Source organism: Ascaphus truei, chromosome 1 (assembly GCF_040206685.1).
Source record: "Ascaphus truei isolate aAscTru1 chromosome 1, aAscTru1.hap1, whole genome shotgun sequence".
NCBI classification, from domain to species: Eukaryota; Metazoa; Chordata; class Amphibia; order Anura; family Ascaphidae; genus Ascaphus; species Ascaphus truei.
In genome coordinates, this window is record NC_134483.1 from 455,757,107 (window position 1) to 455,778,852 (window position 21,746).

General features: G+C 43.5%; 1 protein-coding gene and 1 long non-coding RNA gene across 6 annotated transcripts in view; one reads left to right on the forward strand and one right to left on the reverse strand.

The window, feature by feature from the left end:
- Window positions 1-10,816, reverse strand: part of LOC142463085 (uncharacterized) — a 28,160-nt gene extending 17,344 nt beyond the window's left edge. Inside the window, exons 1-2 of one of the 2 annotated variants that reach the window (XR_012787368.1) lie at window positions 10,687-10,816; window positions 5,659-5,792 (exon numbers count right to left, since the gene is read on the reverse strand). This is a non-coding gene — a long non-coding RNA (uncharacterized LOC142463085). Of the gene's footprint in view, window positions 1-5,658; window positions 5,825-10,686 lie in introns of both variants that reach the window. The other variant, XR_012787365.1, reaches the window with a different exon arrangement.
- Window positions 1-15,864, forward strand: part of CDKL2 (cyclin dependent kinase like 2) — a 53,781-nt gene extending 37,917 nt beyond the window's left edge. For 2 of the 4 annotated variants that reach the window (XM_075565315.1, XM_075565322.1), the window contains exons 8-13: window positions 2,308-2,437; window positions 2,564-2,865; window positions 7,563-7,656; window positions 9,451-9,664; window positions 10,703-10,809; window positions 15,266-15,864. In XM_075565315.1, the coding sequence (XP_075421430.1) occupies window positions 2,308-2,437; window positions 2,564-2,865; window positions 7,563-7,656; window positions 9,451-9,664; window positions 10,703-10,809; window positions 15,266-15,325 (907 nt within the window). In that variant the 3' untranslated portion in view covers window positions 15,326-15,864. The remainder of the gene's footprint in view (window positions 1-2,307; window positions 2,438-2,563; window positions 2,866-7,562; window positions 7,657-9,450; window positions 9,665-10,702; window positions 10,810-15,265) is intronic. The other 2 variants (XM_075565330.1, XM_075565337.1) reach the window with 1 other exon arrangement.
- The last annotated feature ends 5,882 nt before the right edge of the window (window positions 15,865-21,746 follow it).

Consider the following 21,746-nt stretch of genomic DNA (forward strand, 5'->3'; position numbering starts at 1 on the left):
GTAATTAGGGTAGCAGATGGTCGGTCATCCAGTATATTAATTAAACATGAAGATGTTCAAATTGACATTAAAGAAAGTGACACCCTAAACACGAGGACTCATTAAGCAGATGTAAAGCATGTGCATCTGTCCGCTTTCTTGTGCTCTACGGAGATCAAAAACACTAGTAGGCAAACACCCAGGCTTTATACCAAGTGTCCATGAAAAGTTCACAAAGTACCATAAATGTCTTTATTCTACTACTGCAAGAGACATCAGAGCATTTGGTGAAATCCCAACAAGAGTGGCAGTGGCACTTGATAAACTGAACAAAATAATTTTTTAATTGTAATTAATTTAATTGAAGTAATTGTTCGTTGTTACAACATGTTTTTGTAATATTAATACAAGTGTTCCCCCCCCCCCCCCACATAGTGAGATTTATTATTCACATGAGGGCTTAGTCTCTATAAGAAAAGACACACCAGAACTTACAGATACCTTGCACTGCAGCCTTCAACAGTGAAGATCACCAGGCCTCTAAACTTAGGACAGTGTTCAGTGGAACGGTCAATGGGTATACTGTATGTGACCTATTTTTAAATCTTGCGCCTAACCAATGACACAGCAGCTGCCCTTTTCTCAGAAAATGTAATCAAGGTTTCGAAAAGACGAATAGCACAAAATCCCAGTGTCAATGCAGTTGACACCAAGATTCATGTTTGACTTGCATAATTTTAATCAAGTGTCACGGCAGTGTGTTAACTCACTTTGCTCAAGATGTGCTCAGATGTGTGTCAGCTTGTGGTGTGGGAAGTGTCAGTATGGGAAATGAGGTAGGAGCCACATTACTTTGTAATGGGATGTATTAAAATCTTTGTCTATGTGCATCGTTTTTTTTAACCTTTTACTAGTGTCTCAAAGCATAGGTCAGTGGGTTACAGTTAGAAAAAAGCTATAGTGCGCGCTGTCCCAGCAATATCAATTGAATCCCAGATGTGGATGGTTGTCCTTCTGCCACTGAAATTCTCCCGTGAACGGCGGGGTAGACCAAGACATAAAACATACAAAAATAGAGTGCAAAAAAATGAAAACACCATAAATATCAATTCAATAACATTTATAAAAAGACGAAATTAAACACTGACATATAAAATAGGATCATATTTATCCTTTCATCCCACACATCGAGGTAGGCACAACCGTGGGAGTCAGCACCTGGAACCCAGGTCCCGCAGTCCCACAACAAAGTCCTTGAGGAAAAAGTAAGGGTCCAACCAGCGACTTGTTTAAGCAGTCGGAGTTGGCGTCCTCATTAGTGTTGTTCCGGGTAGTGATTTAAAAAAAAAAAAAATGGGTAACGGGTACCTGGCCAAAATCAATGGTTCTACCCGGTCGGGTACCCGGCTACCCGGTTTGACACTTACCTGCAGGGTGGCGGCGACATCTAGGACAAGCAGCAGCAGTTCTGTGGCGGTGGCAGCATCAGAGGTGTCTTCAGCGGCCGCCCCAACAGTGAGCCTCCGCTCCTGCCCGCCACCTCCGCATCTCTGCTCCTCTTCCGCCCGACCTCTGCTCCTCTTCTGCTCCCTCCCGCCCCAACTACGCACCCACCCGACCTCCGCTCCTCCTCCACTCCACCGACCTCTGCTTCCGCATGACCCACCTCCGCTCCACTTCTGCTCCTGTCCGCCTCAACTCCACACTCGCGGAGGCTCCTGCTCCACCCCTGCTCCTCCTCCGCTCCACTTCTGCACATCTTCCGCTCCCGCCCGACCTCCGCTCCCGTCTGACCTCCGCTCCCTCCCGACCTCCGCTCCTCTTCCGCTCGCCCCACCTCCGCTCCTCCTCCACTCCACCTCTGCAGTGCACCTCTTCCATTGCCCCCAACTCTGCTCCACCTCCGTTCCCGCCCGCTCCACCTCCGCTCCACCTCCGCTATTGAATCCTGCTGTCCCACGTCGGCTGAAAGGTAAGTAATAAGATTTTCAGCTACCCTGACATTATCCGATGCCGGGTATTACCCGGCGCCGAGCCCACTTCTCAGTTGCCAGGTCCGGGTAATATCCGGGTAGCTGGAAATGTGCCGGGTACTGTGTAATTCCGGGTACTCGGTACATCCCTAGTCTTCATGGGAGGGGAGGAATGTCAGCGTCAGGGCGTCCGTCATCACGGCGTCTGACGTTGCTGCAGTGTGTTACAGTTCCCTGGTCAACAAACTGCATTTGACTTCACATAGAATCAGAGGAAGGTGCACTGTCCAAAGCAAACTTGATCACCCATATAACTATGCCTAATCAATTATGATTGTTTTGTTTCTTGTCTAAGGTTTTCACAGGAAATTAGTGTTAAAATCCAGAAGTTCTCTAAAGACAATCCATCACATCCTAAAAAAATCAAAATCTACAAGAAGGAAAAAGAAGACTATCCAGGAGAAAAGAAAAAACTTGTATTACAGGCGAGTTATCCCCGAAAGTGTTTATAATATTAAATATTGACCGACGTTTCACAAAAAGCCACATTTCATGTAATTATAAACATCTTTCATACAACCTCTGTTTTTTTTTTTTTTTTTACCATGTAGGACTTCAATATAGACTCCAAATTAAAAGAGACCAAATCTTTCAAAGTGAAAGTGATGAAAATTGATTCTGAGAAAGTCGAAAAGAGTGATGGATCTTCCAACACTAGCAGTTTGTACAACGATGGCACAAATCTGAATAGGACAATCCCTCATGTAACCCTACAAGAGTCCAGCAAAAATTTGGATCATCACAAAAGCCCCGGTGGGATCATTCCTCCAATTAACCACAACCTTGCTGACATCTCCTGTCATGGGACCTGCAATGGTGGTGCTGTATCCAGCACAGGACATATTAGTTTCAGGTACTCTTCTGCATGCCTCGCTGTGTTTGTGCCATCTCTGCCCATCATCTCTCATACTGTCTTGTTTTATCACCTTATTAGGGTGACACAGGAACACTTTTAGCCTCTTTAAATGTGGCATATCCCAAATACTGGATGCTTGAGGCTCAAAATGAGTAGAAATTCTTATTTTCATCTAATTACCAATATAAAATGTCAAAAGAACTTCCCATTTGCATACAAGTTGAGGGACGGCAGAACTTTAACAGGCTTTTGTTTTTACAGACATTTAAATGTTTTGTTTCAAAGAAGTTGCTAAGTGTTACTATCTGAAAACTGCAGGAAGTTATTGAAGCTGTGCTCCATTAAGTCTACACATAATGACACCAGGGAGCGGAGACAAACTGAACCAGTCCTGCTTTTTCATGTTCCGCAATAGAAAAGAACATTGTAGGAACTTCCAGAATTTTCAGAAAAAGAAGCAACGTGAAATAAAGATGTCCCAAATTTTATCCAAGCTCAAAGAGGCAAAAATTGATGCAGACCCATCTCCCTAAGGCCACAACCAAAATCGAACAAGTAAAACACATTCAATAGAGAAAGAAAATACTTTGGGGCCTATTCACAAAGCAGTGATGAGTGGTTTAGTGGGTGATAAATGCCCTCATAGCGCGCTACTGCCTGATCTGCTATTCACAAAGCAGTGATAACAGCGCAGTATCATGCTATAATGGCTTTTTTACGCCCATAAACAGCCAGAGACAACAAAGTCATCCGATAGACCAAAAAAAAAGGCAAAAGTTGCCATTTTTTTTGCCAGTAACAGCTATTCACAAAGCTGTGATAAGTTTATCGGTGCAATATTTTTTCACCAGCTAAAGGTTGCCGCAAAAAAACGATTGAGAGATGTATAAAAGCATTTATTTTTTTCAGCACTGGTATCAATCCTGATCCGGCGGGGGTCTCCAGAGGTCCTTGGTTGGTCCCTGCTGGCTTGCGGTACCAAACCTGTGCCGAACCCCCCCCCCAATGCATACTGTACTGTAATGGGCAAAATTACTATTATCCAGATATGGATAATAGTGCATTTGCCCATTTAAAATAAAACATAAACCAGCAGCATAAAGTAAATAAAACTTGCACTTACCCCTGCCATGATGAAGGCTATCCTCATCCTCATCACTGTCCTTGTCCTCCATGGGCAGAAACAGCAACAGTACAATAAATAAAAAAATACAAACTAATGGCCCCTATCCCCTTAATCACCTTAGTAACCATTATAGTAATTAAAGGGTTAACCCACCCTCCCCCGCTACCCACCCGGGAGGCCTAACCACCCTACCCAGGGACACCACCCCCTCTACCCATTGATTTGCACAGTGTTAAAGCATGCCCATATAATATATAATATGGGTATGCTTTGCCACTATATCAATAAATGGGAAAGCAAAAAAAACAGGCCCAAAATAAAACACACAACATAGAAAAATAAACACATTACAAATGCCAATTGATTGGCACAGTGGTAAATCATGAACCATATAATATGGACATGATTTAACACCATCACATCCAATGGTCAACCCAAAAAATTAACAACCACCAACAATATCAAATTAAATCAAAACAATCGCCAAATAAACAACAATAAAAAGTAAACAAAAAATACCAGCAATCAATAAAGCAAAACCCAAGTAAGCACCAGAATTAAACATCAAAACACCAACAAAAAAAAACATAAATAAAAGGAAACTGCAAATAAACATTATTATTAAAAAGCTAAAGACCAAAAATAAACCACAATTAAAAAGAGCAAACACCAAAAAATAACCAAAATAAACAATTGAAACACAACAAAAAATCCCATAATTAAAAATCAAAACACAAAATAAATAGCAGAAATAATTAAAAGCAAACAACCAAAATACATTTAAAAGAAATCAAAGCAAGGGGTGCCGGTATCAGTGTGTTGAGATCTTATTCTCTAGCATACATAGTGACAACTATATGAGACCCTGTATAGACATTTGACCCCTATTATTAAGGCAATATAATATTACATTATACCTTGATTTGGATAACAACTGGCACCTATTATTAATATTAGTGTTGTTTTATGTTTTGTTAGTTTTATGTGTCACATTATTTTATTATATACCTAATAAAGGTTACATTTTAATTCATTCATATATAGAGAGTAGAGTGCTAGATAACGGGGGCCTTTTCTGTTCTTGTCCCTTTGAGACCAGTGGTCTTGTTTACTCATTAGCCCCAGGCACCTCTCATCACCTTTATTCTGCGTCCATGGAAGGACAGGCAGCACTGAGCCGTGCGGACGCTCCGCGCTGAGCCCCGGCATCCTCAATGAGGGTGTCTTGAAAGGGGGCTCACGCGAGCGTCCGCAGGCGTGCTGAGGCATTGGATTTTTCAGGCAACAGGCAAAGCTGTTTTTCAGCGCGCTGTCAGCTGAAAACATCCAATCACAGCACAGCAGCGTCAACGTCACGGCGCCGTGATGTTGACGTCGGTACGTCGTGGGCTATTGGCCCAGCGACGTCACTGCCCCGCCTCCCGATCGCGCACAAAGGCTCGCCTCCATGTGCATGAAATCGCTCATGCTTGAACAGGCGAGCCTCAGCGTCCGTGCGGCTCCATCCTCTATGGACGCAGCCTTATGGACTGTAGCAAGAGCCATTTCCCTTCCCCCTTTTCTCTTATTACTACCATGAATACAAATGGGCCTGCTGTACAAAACCGAAATTGTAAGTTTTCACTTACTATTTTAACGCTGTTTCAATACACACGGTTACTCACCTCCGGTTCACTCAATGTCTTTTCTTTCATCTTCTTCTCGGAGTTCTCTCTCTGTAAAGTCTGCAGGGGCCGGTGAGGGCTCACACACAGCAGCTGCAAGGAGTTTGAGTAACTTTTTCTTCCCCATTAATCACCTGGAAGCATGAGCACGGATTCAGCTTTTTGTCTACATTCAAAATAGATGTTTAAAAATAAATAAGGGTGTTTGCTATGGCTAATTCAGATCCCTTTGACAGAGTAGTCACTAATACTGTAGCTGTGAGAAAAAGAGTGTAACACACAACAAGCTGCACACAAATAAAACACACAGCAAGTTGTGAGGATATGACTGCTTAAGTTCATATGTAATTATCTAAATCACACAACTAATATAATAGCTAGTGTCTCCTGTGATGGGAGGTTCACAGTCTTTACATGACTATATACAGTTCTAGCTGATATACTCGGCGTTGCCTGTGATGTAATTTTCCTGCTCCCCACGCTGGAGGATTGCTGCTTTAAATGTTCCAGCCATGGTGTCCATTAACCTCATTAGCATAGAGCAGCGATGGGGCAAACAAGATAATTAACCGCTCTGTTCAGTCACCATTGTAAATGAAAATAAAAACTTTGAGGCTTTCAAAAATTATTTTAAAATACTTATGCTTGCCTGAATGAATCTCTCTCTCTCGTTTAATCCCTTTCACTGCCAGAGGAGCCTGCAAAGCACGCTCCCCACGCTGTCTCGGCTCCCCCCTCTGTCTCGGCTCCCCCTGTCTCTCTCCGCTACCCCTCTCTCTCTCCCTTCCCCAATCTGCCCTCCTCTCTCTTTCTCCCCTGTTCACAGCAATCCGGTCCCCTCCCCTGCACATGAATGCGGCCCCCCCTCCCTTCACAGCTCTGGTCGCCGTCCCCCCCTTTCACAACTCCGTCCCTCCCCCCCACGTTCATAGCTCCATTCCCCCACCCTTCACAGCTTCGTTCTCCCCCTTCACAGCTCCGTCCCCCCCTTCACAGCTCCGTCCCCCCTTCACAGCTCTGTTCCCCCTTCACAGCTCTGTGTATATAATATATGTATCTCCCCTCTCTGTGTGTATATAATATATGTATCTCCCCTCTCTCTGTGAGTGTGAATATAATGTATGTATGTCCCCTCTCTCTGTGTGTTTTTAATGACATCAACCTGCCTTGCACTCAGAGACCTCGAGAGCCAATGAGAGCCAAGGCCCGCCCCGTAGTCAGGCAATGAGAGCCAATGACAGCCAAGGCCCGCCCCGCAGTCAGCCAATGGGAGAGCTTGACAGCCAATGACAGCCAATGAGAACAAGCACAAAACCACAGACAAACATTTTTTGAGTTTTATATATATAGATAAAGGCGCAGTGTTTGCATTGCTCTTAACGCATTGAAAAAATTCACTTTTTAGCAAGAATTATTGTTTCGCTTTTTCTCAGCTTGAGCCAGTCATAGAGGCCATGTCGTACCCTTCTCTTTCTACCTGTATCAATCTTTATTGATGACTTATTTTACTCTGCTGCTCACTGCTAACTTCAATGGGGATTCATGCAGTGAATAAGAGTCTAAGGTGGTTATTCAATAAACTGCACACAGAGAAACTGTACAGAAACTCCCATTGAAGTCAATCGGGGCACGATCGCACAAAAACTCCCAAGAAAGAGAATGTGAGTTTCAGCGCGATACTACCCCGATCTGCACTCTCGCTGTTTAATAAATAACCCTGTAAATTAATTTTGAATATGCTGTGATGTCAGCTTTCCCACCGCTGGAGAATAGATCAGCTGCGTTCAAAGGACTGGGAATAAACTCTCCTGCAGCCTGGGAAAGACAGCTTCACACTATATTAAATAGGGGCCTAAGTATCAGCATTGACTAAAACTTGAATGTTTTCTTTCATTTGGTTAAAGGGGAGAAGAAAAAGGTAAAAAGTATGTAAGTGCATTTAAAAAAAATGGAAAACTTTCTCCAGGAGGATATTATAATCAAAACCTTACAAGTTTGGTGAGTTTGAAATAATACATATACAGTAATGTATCGGAAAAATAGATTATTACAGTGTTCATATCTTGTGTTTACAACAACAACAAAGCCCCCAAAACACTACTATCCATCCAGTTCTCTAAGCTCCTTGCTTAGGTGCCTTACTGTATTTAACTCATGTCTTTCGTTCTCCCCTCACCAATGTGTGTACTAAATGATGCCATTTCTTTTTCCGTAACATTACTAAATACGACCTTTTCTCTTTTTCTCTACTACAAAAATGTTAATGCATGCCCTCGTCCTCTACCCTCTTGATGACTGCAATCTTCTCCTTGCTGGCCTCCCTGCCTCGCAGCTCCCTACCCTTTCATCTATTCGAAATGCTGCTGTGAGGATAACCTCACTCTCCTCTCGATGAGCCTCTGCTTCTATCCTCCTGAAAACTCTCTACTAACTCCTTATTAAACCCTCCATTTGCTGCTTCTCTCTTTCAATGCTCTCTGCTTCTCTGCCCTCTCTATATCTATCACTGTACTACTCGTTCTCTACGGCGCAGGGGTGCTCATATCCAATCCTGAGGCCCCCCAAACCGGTCAGGTTTTCAGAATATCCCTGCTTCAGCACAGGTGGCTCAATCAGTCGTTGACTGAGCCTCTGATTGAGCCACCTGTGCGGAAGCTGGGACCTCCTGAAAACCTGACCTGTTGGGGGGGCTTGAGGACTGGAATTGAGCACCCCTGCTCTGTGCTCTATGCTCAGGCCTCTCCTCTTTCTATTCCCTGTGTCACTATAGCTTGCTCACACCTACAACCCTTCTCACATCCTGCACCCCAACCCTGGAACTGCCTCTCTCTCAAGTCCGCCAAAGACCATCTCTCTAACGTCAAAACCCATCTGAAAACAATGAGGGTTTCAATAGTCTTGAATAACAACTACTCACTAATTTACAGTATGCTCTTAAACACACTACTGTTTCTGCTAGTCTCCCCACACGCTGATTAGATTGTCAAGCTCTTCTGAGCAGAGACTCCTTTCTCCCAGTGTTAGACTTCTCTCTTGATGCTCTTATCCCATCTATATTATTGTATTGCCTGTATCTTTATGGTATCGTATTTTTGTAAAATCGGCAAAGCGCTGCGTACCTGATCGGCGATATAAAAATATACATACCTAAACTATGACAAATTATTTAATTCATCTATGTATTTTTTTCTAAGAAGTATGTTGAATCTTTTGACCAAAGAGGGTTAAACTTGTCACCACGAGACAGATTAAACAAAACAAGGATGTGTAGTCAATAGCAAAGGATTAATCCCCCCAGGAAAAAGGTGGCAATAACCTTTGGTGCAGTAATAAGATTTCCATTACAAACATCGTCCTTCTTCCCCCTCCCTGCAGCAACCAGTGGGGCTTTAATTGTGCCTCAACCAGCTGCCTTTGCCTCTTAGGACACAAGAGCAATAATAACTCAGATTGCTAAACATTCAAGCTGCAAAAGTGAGCAAAACTAGCGCACAAATATGGCACCAGATTTATCTATGAGGAAAATCACATTGGTTTCAATGGGAATTTTTTTACTTGGTAATTCTGGTGGGGTTTTTTGCCCTTTTTTTTTGCAGCCGGAATTACCCACTAGCATTTAGGCATTCAGGAAAACAATTGACTTGACTTAGAAAGCAAATATTACTAAATACAAGATTACATTCTGTGTACGACCTGATGACACACCTTTAACTATTCAGGCATATAAGTAGGAAATTTTAAGGGGATTGCTGTCGATAATTTGTTTTACTTAAATGAATGCATTGGCCTTAGGTTACAAATGACAAGAACCCCCTTCAAATAAGCAAGAAGAGATGGGAGTTCTCCAGGGCTGATATGAGACTGCCAGAACTTAACTACGGCCATCTGCCAGAACTGAAAGGAGCCGATGGTGGGACACATTATAATGGTACAGGTTGTTTTTCCACCCCCCTCCCACCTACTCCTTTCTGCACAGGAGATCCAACAGAAGGCTCAGTGATCACCTGTGAGTGAGATTGTTTGCATGATGATTACTAAAATCCTGTGAAGGAATATAGACGAGGATATACCAAATGAGAGCCCTGAATCTTTTTTTGTACATGGATAGCATGTAGAGCAAAAGTTCTCAATCTTCTCCCTGGGGACTAACGTCCACACCAGGTTTTAGGAATAACCAATACACTTGCACACATATTAATGCACCTTATTTGCATATTAATAGAATGTTGGATGTTGCCTCAGAAACTTGGTCTGACTCCGAGCCCATGGGTGATGTTTGAGAACCATTCATGTACAGAACTCATGTACTGTAGTTTTGTAACAAAATATTAAAACTGATATTAACCAAAGGCATGAGAGCCATCAATGTAAATACTATCACAGCTGACATTTTAATGCTTCTTAGGCATATATCTTTCTAACCTTCCGACATTTGGACCCTTGCCATTTTACTAATGAATACAGGACAATGACTGCTGCATACAGAAGTACCCAATTTTGCTACCTGAAGCACAGAGTGATATGGTGCAATAATATTAAATAGCCTTCCATCTTGTTCTGGTGTTGGAGGACTTTTCAGTTTTTGTACATCTCGATTATGGACCTTAAAGGAGCAATCCACCCTAACTAATCTCTATTTCATGTTTTACAGGATTGGAACTGGGGAGTCCTGCATAGCTGAAACACACTATTTCCAGCTCCGGGGACTCCCCTGGTTCCTTAGTTACTTACTGGTGAATTTACCGGTATTACTTCCTAGTTTTTAAAGGGGATTGAAATGGTCGTCCATTAGGAAGCCACAACCGATGTTGCAGATTTCTATTGGCCAGAGATTTGGCAGTGATTTTGTTTCCCCCAGGGGAGATTTAAACCCAGTAACTTCACCGGTAATTATCTTGGTTAATTGGTTGGCTGAAAATACTGGCATTTGGCTCAGGGGAACAACCAGTTCAAACCGTGTAAAAGAACAGAAAAAAAAGTAATAGGAACTGCTCCTGTAAGTGATATATGTCACACTTTCTAACATACCGTCTTATTTCTATAGTTCGCAGTTCAAAACTTGTGAAGAAAGAGAACAGGATGATGCCGGACTCCCGCATTCCAACACTTGCTGTGATTGATCTTCACAATCCGAACATGTCCTTGCCACAGGTAACAACTGTCAGGAGTGATGGAAAAAAGTTATTTTTACTCAAGTTAATCTTTAAATATACATTTCTCATTTGACTCGAGAAATTAAATGTACACCTATAAACGTCGGCTTTACTTTACACACTTTAATTGAAGAATATGCAGTAGATGTCAGAAACATTAATTTACTTAACAGAGTTATATTTCGGTCCATGTTTGTTCCCATTTCAGCCAGAATAGTGCTGTGTTTAAATGTAGAGATTCTGTAAGTAATTATTTTTTAAATCTTCCAAATTAGGGGTATTATAAGGAGTGTACAGTGGGTTCATTTAATTTGATTGCGTGGGAACTGGGAGCCTGTTTCAAACTTTCTTTTCTGCCTGGTGTGAAAAATTGATTGGTGTGTGTCTTAAAACAGAGGATTGTAACGAATCATTGAGCCTGTGTGTATTGAGCTGTGTGAGTGAATTGCAGTGTGGTCAAGTGCAGTTTGGATTAAGTGTGGAGTTAGAACCAGGAGTTAAAACAAGTGTAACCCCTCCTTGCCCAGACAAATTGAGTGTTAAGTTGAGGTAGTGTTATTTAGGCATAAATGCTCAGTGTGGTTGGGTTACCTTTCTCAGGGTGTTGTTATCCCTGCAGGCTGGTGTTGTAAGCGTTAGTTGGAATAAAGGGCACCAGGCAAACAAGTTTCTTTATTCTACATCTTGAACTATTCTGGAGGCCAGGGTCATGTGTAGGATGATTAGCCCAGATAGGTTCAACTCGTTCCTTTTACAAGCACAACAAGTTCTTTGTCTTTCTTCACTTTGTTGAGAAAAAACTTTGTAGATAATGGTATTGTGAGAGAATGTCTCTATGGTGAGTGCGCTTGATAGTGGGGAAAGGTGAAAAAGGATAAGTCCTGCCAGTAGAGCAATTTACAGGAGGGTACTCACTCAGTCAGTGTTGAAAGTGGAAATGGAAGTGCCAGTGTATGCTGGGTAACAAGATAGCCTGGGGATAGACCATCTGTAAGCAAGGCAGAGGGGGAGAGGGCAGACTAACCCATTCTGACAGAAAGGCTGAGGTTGCTGTAGCAACTCACTGGCCTAATGCAGAGACAGGGATCGCAACACTGTGTCTAACACACAAGCACTGTGGTGCACAGAGCAAAATACATGCAGCTGGAACGAGAACGCAACAAGCAGAAGCTGCAAATGAAAGGGGGGGGGGGTGAAACAGAAATTTGGTTCTTGTTCCATGACATGAACATCATACATGCTTTTTTCCTGTGTGCTCAGGCACCATTCCAGAGAGGCACATGGCTTGCCACCTTGTTCACACTTTTTGGGTGGATAAATGGAAATCCCTCACATGTGGACAAGAGGTTTTGTTAGCAGCCTGTCAGAACTCTATGCAGGGGTGCACATTCTATCGAGGACCCCATCATCCTGTGCAGATCCCTCCATGTCCATTCATTGGCTTGCAAGTGTACTATTTGTGCTTGTCTGTAGGCAAATCCCCTGTATGGCACTCTGGGACCCTTCTCGAATCCTACGGCATGGGTGTCATGCACATCCTATTTAGGAAGGGTAGGATGTTCCTAATCCTGATCCTCCATTATAAGTGGCCCTGTTTAAGTAAGGTACACTTTGCCCTAACTGCAAAACAATAAGAGTGACCATACTCACTAACATATAGTTACACACCAGGACAGATGATATATACATCGAGGTTCCTCTCCTGTTGTCCTCCAGGAATCAAAGGGTCTAGAAGCATCTACAGCTCTATTTATAACCTTCTTTGAGGTCACCATCCCCCTGAATACAGTGGAAGGGGTTTCGATGTTGGTTAGTCATACTGTCGCATGTAGAAGACTAAACATCTTTCTGGAATATGGGCATGACTAGGAGTATACTTAGTGGCTAGACCTCTGCTGAGTTACTTTACAACATAATATGAGAATATGACAACATTTAATTACAATACTACATAAATTGTTAACCTAACAAATATAATACAAATATAACAACAATCTCAGACATTCAGTAAGGGAGGGTGGAGGGGGGAGGTTTAAGAATCCAAAAAAAGTGGGGAGGGGGGGAAATCCATGGAAAATTCCCTAGATCTTTACAAATCAGTTCCATAATTTAACATGTATATCTAGGAAGAATATACCTGTAGTTATAAAACGATTTAACCAATGCTCCCATACTCCTCCAGTATACAATACAGGGAGGGATATTTATATGCCCTTATCATAAAGCATCCTTCCATATATACCATATGATATCTAATAATATTCTTAGCAATGTACAACTGATGTTTTGGGAACATTGGTTAAGATCTTTATAACTATTAAATTCCAGATCATACGTATGGAAGGATGCGTCAAAGAACGACTCATCCCAAGGGCAGTACAAAGGACACTGGGTCAGCCCTTAAGGTTGGAGATTTCACCAGCAACAAAGGAAAGGGTTCTTTACTGTAAAGTAGTGTAGCCATGCCATCTATGGCTACTAGTCTGCCCTCACTGGCAGTAATCCTGGTAAGAGCAGGCTGCCAGTAGTAATCCCGGGGTTTCCCCACTCCCTGCATTGCCCTTGAGTGATAGGGGAGGTGGTGTCAGTTAGGCCTCAGTATTTCCAATCCTGGATCAGACCTAGTGCCCTCCTTCTGGCTGTACTTAAGGGCAGGACACACAACAAAGTGCCTAAGATTCGGGCCTTATCTGGTCCTCTTCCCCTTGGGGGAGAGTGAGTGTGAACCTTACCTTTGCCCCTGATAGAGGGGCAAGGAAGAGCTTGGACAGCTGTAGGGCCCCTTGACCTGTGGTGGTTGTCCAGGGACCATCCTTCAGCTAGGTTGCCGATCCAGACCCTGCATTGAACAGGCAACTGCCGTGTTACTGTGCTGGTACAGCAAGAGAATAAACCGTTCCTGTTCAATATACCTCCGGCCTGGTGTGTGATCTTATTGGGGGAGAGGTAACCGTTTCTACCGTAGGAGATCGTCTCCATTCATCTGAAGCCTATGGCAGATGGAGGCGCTGCACTGCTAGAGAACCATGTGGGTAATGTACCCCAGAAACCTGATCCTTGTCCCCACAACCATCGGTGGATGACTCAGCCCTCCTGTTACCAGCAGGTATCATGCACCACACGACCAGTAATGGCAGAATCTCCCAGAGGGTGGGGGAAACACCGTTACAGTAGTTAAAATGTGGAATTCATTACCCATGGAGACTGTGATGGGAGATACAATAGATTTGTTTAAAAAAAAAGTGTGTGTGCCGAGCACGCGCATTTTAAGTGAAACTTCTTCGTCTTTTGTCACTGTTTTGTCACAGAAATTGTATTTGTGATGTTAATTTTTTTTCATTAAAAATCAAGACACAATTTCAGTTACAAAACGCAAAGAAGTTTGACTTAGAACGTGCGTGCTCGGCACACATCCTGTTTTAGCTATTTGTACTTCTATATTTACATACATATACATTACATTGAATTCATCATAAGTGTGTGCGCGAGAGGGCGTGTGCGTGCGCGAGAGTGTGTGTGCGCGTGCGAGTGTGTGCGTGCGCGCGTGAGTGTGTGCGTGCGAGAGACTGTGACTGTGTGTGTGTGACTGCGTGTGTGTGTGTGTGTGACTGCGTGTGTGTGTGTGTGTGTGACTGCGTGTGTGTGTGGCTGCGTGTGTGTGACTGCGCTTTGTTTTTAAAAGTTTTTATTTTCTATTAATTTGCAGCACAATGTGTAATAGCAGATACCAGTAGCACATGCCAGCAGCAGTGTGTGTGTGTGTCTCTGTGTGTTTGTGTGTCTCTGTGTGTTTGTGTGTCTCTGTATCGGGGGGCGGAGGGGGAGGGGAGAATCGCATGCAGGCTCTCCCAGTAGTGGTCTGGAGATGCCGGTGGTGAGTCTGCGAGAGGGGGTGGGGGGTGGGGGGGAGGAGGGGAGAGGCCCGGGCAGCAGTATCCGGAGCAGGTACAGATGAGTGTGTGATGATTCAGATGCCCCCGCCCCCCCTCTCCCCGGCAGAGGTCCCAGCCGAAGGCTGACGAGGTGGTGGTCGCGCAGCAGTGTGAGCGGGGGTGGGGGGGAGGTGGGTGTTCTGTACTGTTGGCAATCCAGAAATAAAATGTATACATACAGTACACACACTGAGGGAGTATATGTTTACAGATTTTCAGTAGCAGCATAACAATAGCATAATATAATAATACTATATATTAATATAGCAGCACTATTGCAGTTAAAATAGGAAAGAAAAGGCCGACTGAAAATTCATGAACTCCATATTAATACCATAATTAAAAGGCAGCAATGTTTCAATTGGCTTTATTCTTTAATGTAAAACAGTATGTATTTTATGGCATAATTTAGAGCTTCATATATAGATAGTTATTGTTACATTAAATATTCCATTATTCGAATGGACGTACAAATAAATGTGTAATTGGTTTTAATAACATTCTTCATTTTCTGATTGGCAGGTTTCAGGAATTGTTTTTCAAGACTTGTCAGAAGCAAATTTTCCTCCAGTGGAGCATTAGTAGAACACTCAGAAGTGAGGACTTTTTCTACATTCAGAATATATCAATTGCTGTAAGAATATGTACGATGCCATCAACCTTCTAGGCTCAGACTTACTAGCACACTAATGCCTTATTTTGGATATAAAATACTGAAGCTTTACTGCAAAAATAACATTTTGTGATTTGTTTGTAAAGCAAATCCTTACCTAGTGAGCACTATACCATATATCACTTCCCTTCTGTTTGCTATTGAGCCAAGCTGCGAATTGGACGTCTTTCGATTAATATTACTGGACAGGATGCCATCATCTGCTCATCAAGCCTTTGGATTAAAGGGCAACCCCTGCCTTAAATCCTCGAACCAAGACTTTTGCTTCACTATTTGTTTCTTAACTGCACTGACGAAGGTTAGGGCTATTTACTGTACCTCCTAAACGGATTCCACTTCAAGGCAGCCTCAACACCATGTTGCAAGACCTTACTGAAGTTGAATATATCTCCACCAATATTTGTCAACTGCACCAAAATAAATAGTGGTACTTCCATTGTAAGTCTTTGTCTGATCATGATTCTTGACTCATCAGGAGCTCAAACACAATCTAATTATTTTCATTGCTATAGTTACACACTACATGAAGACTCCGTGCACATGGGCAAAACATTCTGGTCTCTGACACTAAAATGACCAAACTCAGACATAATGCCAACAACTACAGATATAGCGTCAGTTAATTTCGCCTTGGTCTCGCGGATTGCGTCTGATCTCCCCGATTTCTTTTCCGACTGCTCACAGCTGACTTGCGAGTTCATTGCGGCCGGGAAAATTGAATTTTAGCATCGGTTACAATACACCGCAGAAATGATAGGTGGCGTAAAAATGTCTATGGCGAACTTCTGAATAAACGGCAACACCATTTACAACCTAAAACCTTCCTTTGTCCCATTTATACTTGGGCAGCAACTCAGTACCCTCATTTACATTATTATAAAACTACCAAAGGTACTGGTTTACCAGGAACACTGCTCTTTTGCACAGGACTGTAGAAAAATAAAAACAGTGAAGAAATAATTATAGACAAAATAAAAGGCTAAATAGATCAAGGCTAATAGGTAAAGAATATCAATAGACCACATAAAAGGCTTGTTAAAAAAAACCAGTTTTAATTATTTTAAGTATGGCAGATTACATTTTCTCCCAATTCTGTCAACAACAAAGTGCTGGTTCATGTAAACCTGACCCGAATCTTCTGGAAACGTGGTAGCTTTATATTATGACCATTTATATCTTACTGTTAATATACTCCTATATTCAGAGCTCAATATGGATGTGTTGCTCTCTTCAATGCAGTCCTAAGGGCCACAAACCCACACACTCATAAAAACTCAGCCTGGAAAGAAAAGACCCAAACTACTAATCATTTAAGTTGGACATGGTGCCAGGGGTTTGCTAATCCTTTTTGTTTCAATATCAACAACTACTCTACACCTGGGTGGATGTTCATACTTAACTGTAAAACCATGAATGACTTCTTCCTTTCATGTCCTATAGTGGCTTACTATGTAAATACTCTCTTTGATGCTACTGCACACTGTTTGCTGCCCAGCATACTGGATCAGGGGTGGCTCCAGGTGTTTGAGATCCCTAAGTGGAAAATCTTTGGGGGCCACGGCCCCCATCGCTCACCACACAACACCCCATCACCCTGTGCTGCCTCCGTAGGACCACACCTCTGAACAATGATGTAGCGTCTGGCGCGTTGGTCGCGCCTGCATTTACTTATTCTATTTTTAAAATATTTTACCAGGAATTTTATGTGCATTATCTGCCTTTTCAGATAATTGAGTAAAAGACACTGACTAACACTGAGTTTGAAGCAGCGGACCTGGTTCAATTCCCAGTGTCGGCTCCTTGTGACCTTCGGCAAGTCACTTGATCTCCCTGTGCCTCAGGCACCAAAAAATAGATTGTAAGCTCCGCAGGGCAGGGATCTGTGCTGCGGCCCCAGGGGAAATCTCAACTGGCAGCCTGGTGTGAGACCATTTTTCTGCAGGAAAGAAATTGTGATAACGTGCTTCTGCTTAGAGCAGGAAATAACTTATTGCAAGACGTTACCTGGGAGAAGAGGGTGTGGCATTTCCTGACCCACATTAGATGTAGCGTCTGCAATCCGCCTCTTCTCTCTCAGCCCGGCACAGAGAGAGAAGCCTCTGTATCTGCAGACAGTGCAGGACGCGCCCACTGAGCAGCTGATATGTTTCAGGTCTGTGGGAGGAAAGAGGGAAGGAGCGTGAGGTTTTTGTGTGGAGTGGAGAGTGACTTTGTGTGTGGGGGGTGTGTGTGAGGGGAGGTAATGGCTTTGTGTTTGTGGGTGTTTGTCTGAGGAGGGTGAGGGAAAATTGGGGGTTTTGTGGGGTGGAGGGAGGGGGGGGGGGAAGGTACAGGTTGCAAGTAAGTGAAGGGCTTGAATGGGGTGTTTATGATTCCGAAAGAGGGTAAGTGCTAAGTGAGAAGGAGGATAAATGTGGAGTGTGTTGAGCAAAAAGGTGACTAATCTGTGAGGGTGAATGTGTGGTGTGTAAGAAGAGGGTGGGTGTGTGAGTGTTTGTGAGGGGTGTGAGCTGTGAAAGGAGGGTGATTGTGTAGAGGTCTGAAGAGTAGGGGTGCCCTTAGCTTTTAAAAATACACATGCCCCAAAAAAACACTGGTTTAGAAAAACGTTTGCTTTGATATACAGCCCCAATAAGAAAAACTGGCTTTAACCTTCATTCTGTTGGGAGACCAAAATAAAATATACACTAGACAAATACACACACAGATATATAGATATACATACTGTACAGTGCTGTACATACAGAAAACACTGACGTACAGACATACAAACATACGCAGACATGTTGAAAACTAGTCAGACATACACAGACATACTGGATACATAGGCACACACACACAGATATACATACGGAGGTGCATTCACACATATAGACATACATACATTAGCGCACACGCACAGACAGCCATGCACATATACAGTAGGTGCACACAGGGCCGGCTTGATGGCAGTTCCATCGGTACACTGTGCCCCGCACCTAAAGAGAGCCCGAGCTCTTTTCCACAACATCTAAACTGATTAACGGGGGGAGAGAGCGGGGCCTCTGTAAGTGTTTCTTACCTTCCCTCCGGCTTCTCCTCCTGCATCTTCTGATTGCGACGAAACGTTGCCATGACAACACGCCATTGCGACATCACATTGCCATGACGCCACGACATCGCAGAGATCAGGAAATGAGCAGGAAGAGATGCTGGAGAGAAGGTTAAAGGCTGCACTCTCCCACGGCACCAAGCGATGCCAAATTACAAGCCGGCCCAGGGCGCACTTACAGACATATGCAGAGAATACAGGAAAGCTTGTGCGCACGTAAATAAATACATAGCTACACAGGCTGCATAAATCACATAAAATAGGAGTCAATTTCAAGAGTTCACAGGCACATCACACGTCACACAGGACATACAGTATTTCCCATATACACATTCCCAGCTAGCTCAAACTCCTACACCCACCACATCATGAATATATATTTATGTCAAAAAAGAGTGCTACTGGACGTGGCAAATGTATACAACAAAAGACAGGGGTGCCCAATGCTACATCCAACTGACAATAACCAAATTATTATTATTATTGAATTATTTAAACTTTATACTATATGTTTTGTCAACTGGATGTAGCATTGGGCACCCCTGTCTTTTGTTGTATACATTTGCCACGTCCAGTAGCACTCTTTTTTGACATAAATATATATTCATGATGTGGTGGGTGTAGGAGTTTGAGCTAGCTGGGAATGTGTGTTAATCAATTTCTGACTGGTAACAGTTGTAATGGAGGTAGGTGGCACCTCCCCCCAGGGCTCGCCCCTCCTCACCTTTTTAACTTGCGAGGTCTTGCACTTTGCTGCAAGAACAGGACCTACTATGGTTCTTTCCCCTCATACAGAGGTAAAAGGAAGGGTTCACAGTGTAGTGTAGGACCTGCATTTTTGGTTATACCTTGACGTTTGGTATGCAGGCTTATGACGCTTTGGCCAAAGGGTAAAACTAAATAACCAAGTTATTATTATTATTGAAGTATTTAAACTTTATACTTATTACCATATATGTTTTGTCAATTGGATGCAGCATTGGGCACCCCTGTCTTTTGTTGTATTTCCCATATAGATGCTAATCAGTCAAACAAGGGGGAAAAGAAGCCCAGTTATGAGATTTGAAAATCAATAGTGTTCAGTTAATTTCAATCACAGGAAATTAGGCATTTCGGGTCCATGCATTGACCCGTCTTCTGAAATATGATGCAAAGAAATGTTCAGAGACCAGTGCTTACCCTTATATAATCAGATCGGCACATTATGTAGCATTATATTAGAGACATCTCTGTTACACTGCAGCTTGGTGCAAAGCTTTGACCTAAGGGGAGGGGCTATCTGATTAAACATACTTTCATACTGTGATACCATCACTGTCCTCTAGGTGCTGGAATAGTGCAGCTATGGGACTTTCCAGCATACAGAGAGTTAATTCCCCTAGAGAAGCCAGCAGGAGCTACAGACTAATTGGGCAGGCTGAACTCCTGAGTGCTCATGGAGTTTTAAAGGTCAGCAAGTGACTATACACAATGAGACTGACTGCTGTTCCCAGGGAAGCAGGCCAGAGAAGTGTTCTCCCCAGCTATGTGAAGCTGGCACAGCCCGTAGGCTCACTGGACAGTGGTCGTGGAGCCTGCTGGGACTGCCTGGGTTGTTAATCCCAAGAAGAAGGAGGGGCGCGAGACCTCGCTGAAGCGGGGATGTCCTGTCCTTAACATTGGACTTACAGAGGAGAGATTCCCTGAGCTCTCGTGGGGCTGAGCTCCCCTAGGAAGGAAGGATGCAAGACCGTGCTGAAGCGGGTACGCCTGCTCCAAATATTACAGATGACTATGGCGCTCCCTGGCGAATGCAATGATCAATCTAATACACAATAATAAGGATAAAAAACAGTTATTGTAAAAATGAATATACTTGCCCCTCTGGTGGTTGGCAGCTTGACCAGGTCAGGATCTTCCCTCAATCATTTTGAAACTTGATATTGCTGTGTGCAGAGACTGTATATGGCTAACTATAGTAGTACCCGTTTTGGGGTGGTAAGCAGCTTAGCTGTCCATCCAGTTAGTAAGGGTTGAAGCTGAATGTGTAGTTAGTCTCCTAAGAGGAGTAGGCGTTTGTTTTATGATTTTGTTTTGACTTAAAGGGATGGTGGGCCTGTTATTGTATTATTTAATCCTTGTAAATAAACCCCATATAGAGAAATATTAAGTTTCCTGCCTTAATCTGGGACACAAGATCCTACGCTGTGACGGAGACATCAGAGTACATAAGCGCACACACACATACTGTACATATGTAGATAGACATACAAGTCACACTCTATATGCCACACTCCCTCCTGAGTGTCCTACCCACAGAGCTTCACCGATCTCATCTCTATTATCAGCTCTCCGGGTCTTAAGATGTTGAACAGGGGAGCTACAGGAGAGTAACAGGCAAGTCCTGTCTGATTAATGGAGACCAGAGCAGCAAAGCCCCACTCTGTGGGCAGGACACAGAATGAGGAGGTTTGGCCAGATGCTAATGGCTATTTCATGTCCTGAAGTTGGAACAGTGGCAAAATGGAGCCTCTGAACCAGTGCGTGCCCTAAACAGAGCTGCCTGTGCTGGGTAGTGTGTGTGGGTTCAGGCTAAAGTGCAAAATATAACTTTGTAACTGAAATGTTGACCTTATGCCTATCAAGCACTATGGCCTAGTAGAAAGAAGGCCCACTCCAAGAGAAAGTGCCACAGCAGGGGAGGAAGGATGATAACAGAAAGCAAAAGGCATAGAAGCGAGTCTAAGAGTATAAATACTGTTATATTTGTAGCCAGGCATGGTTTTGGCTACCAGTCTTCCCTCCCTGTCATGTAAGCCCTGGTAACAGTGCAGGCAGTGACAGGACCAATCCTGGGGTTTCCCCACAGAAGCAGCTCCCTTGAGTGACAGGGGAGAAGGTGGGGCTAGGCCTGTGTTCTTTCCAATCCTGGGCACAGAATTGGTACCTTCCCCCTCTGTACTTAGGGAGTTGCACTTCCTAAATTTAATCAGTTGTCTCTACCCTTGAGAGACACAGGTAACCTACAGGGGTGTCTGCGCATTGGCACCTCCTGTTCCTCTTCCCCTTGGGGGAGAGTGAGTGATTACCATTCCCCTGGCTCTACTAGGGGGTCAGGGAAGAGTAAGGACTGTTTCAGGTGCCCTTGGCCTGGAGTGGAGGTCCAGGGACCATCCTGAGCTTGGAGGCCTGTATTGAGCTGTGCTGGACAGATATCAGTGTTATACTGTGCGCGCAGAGGAATAAACCGGTTTCGGTTA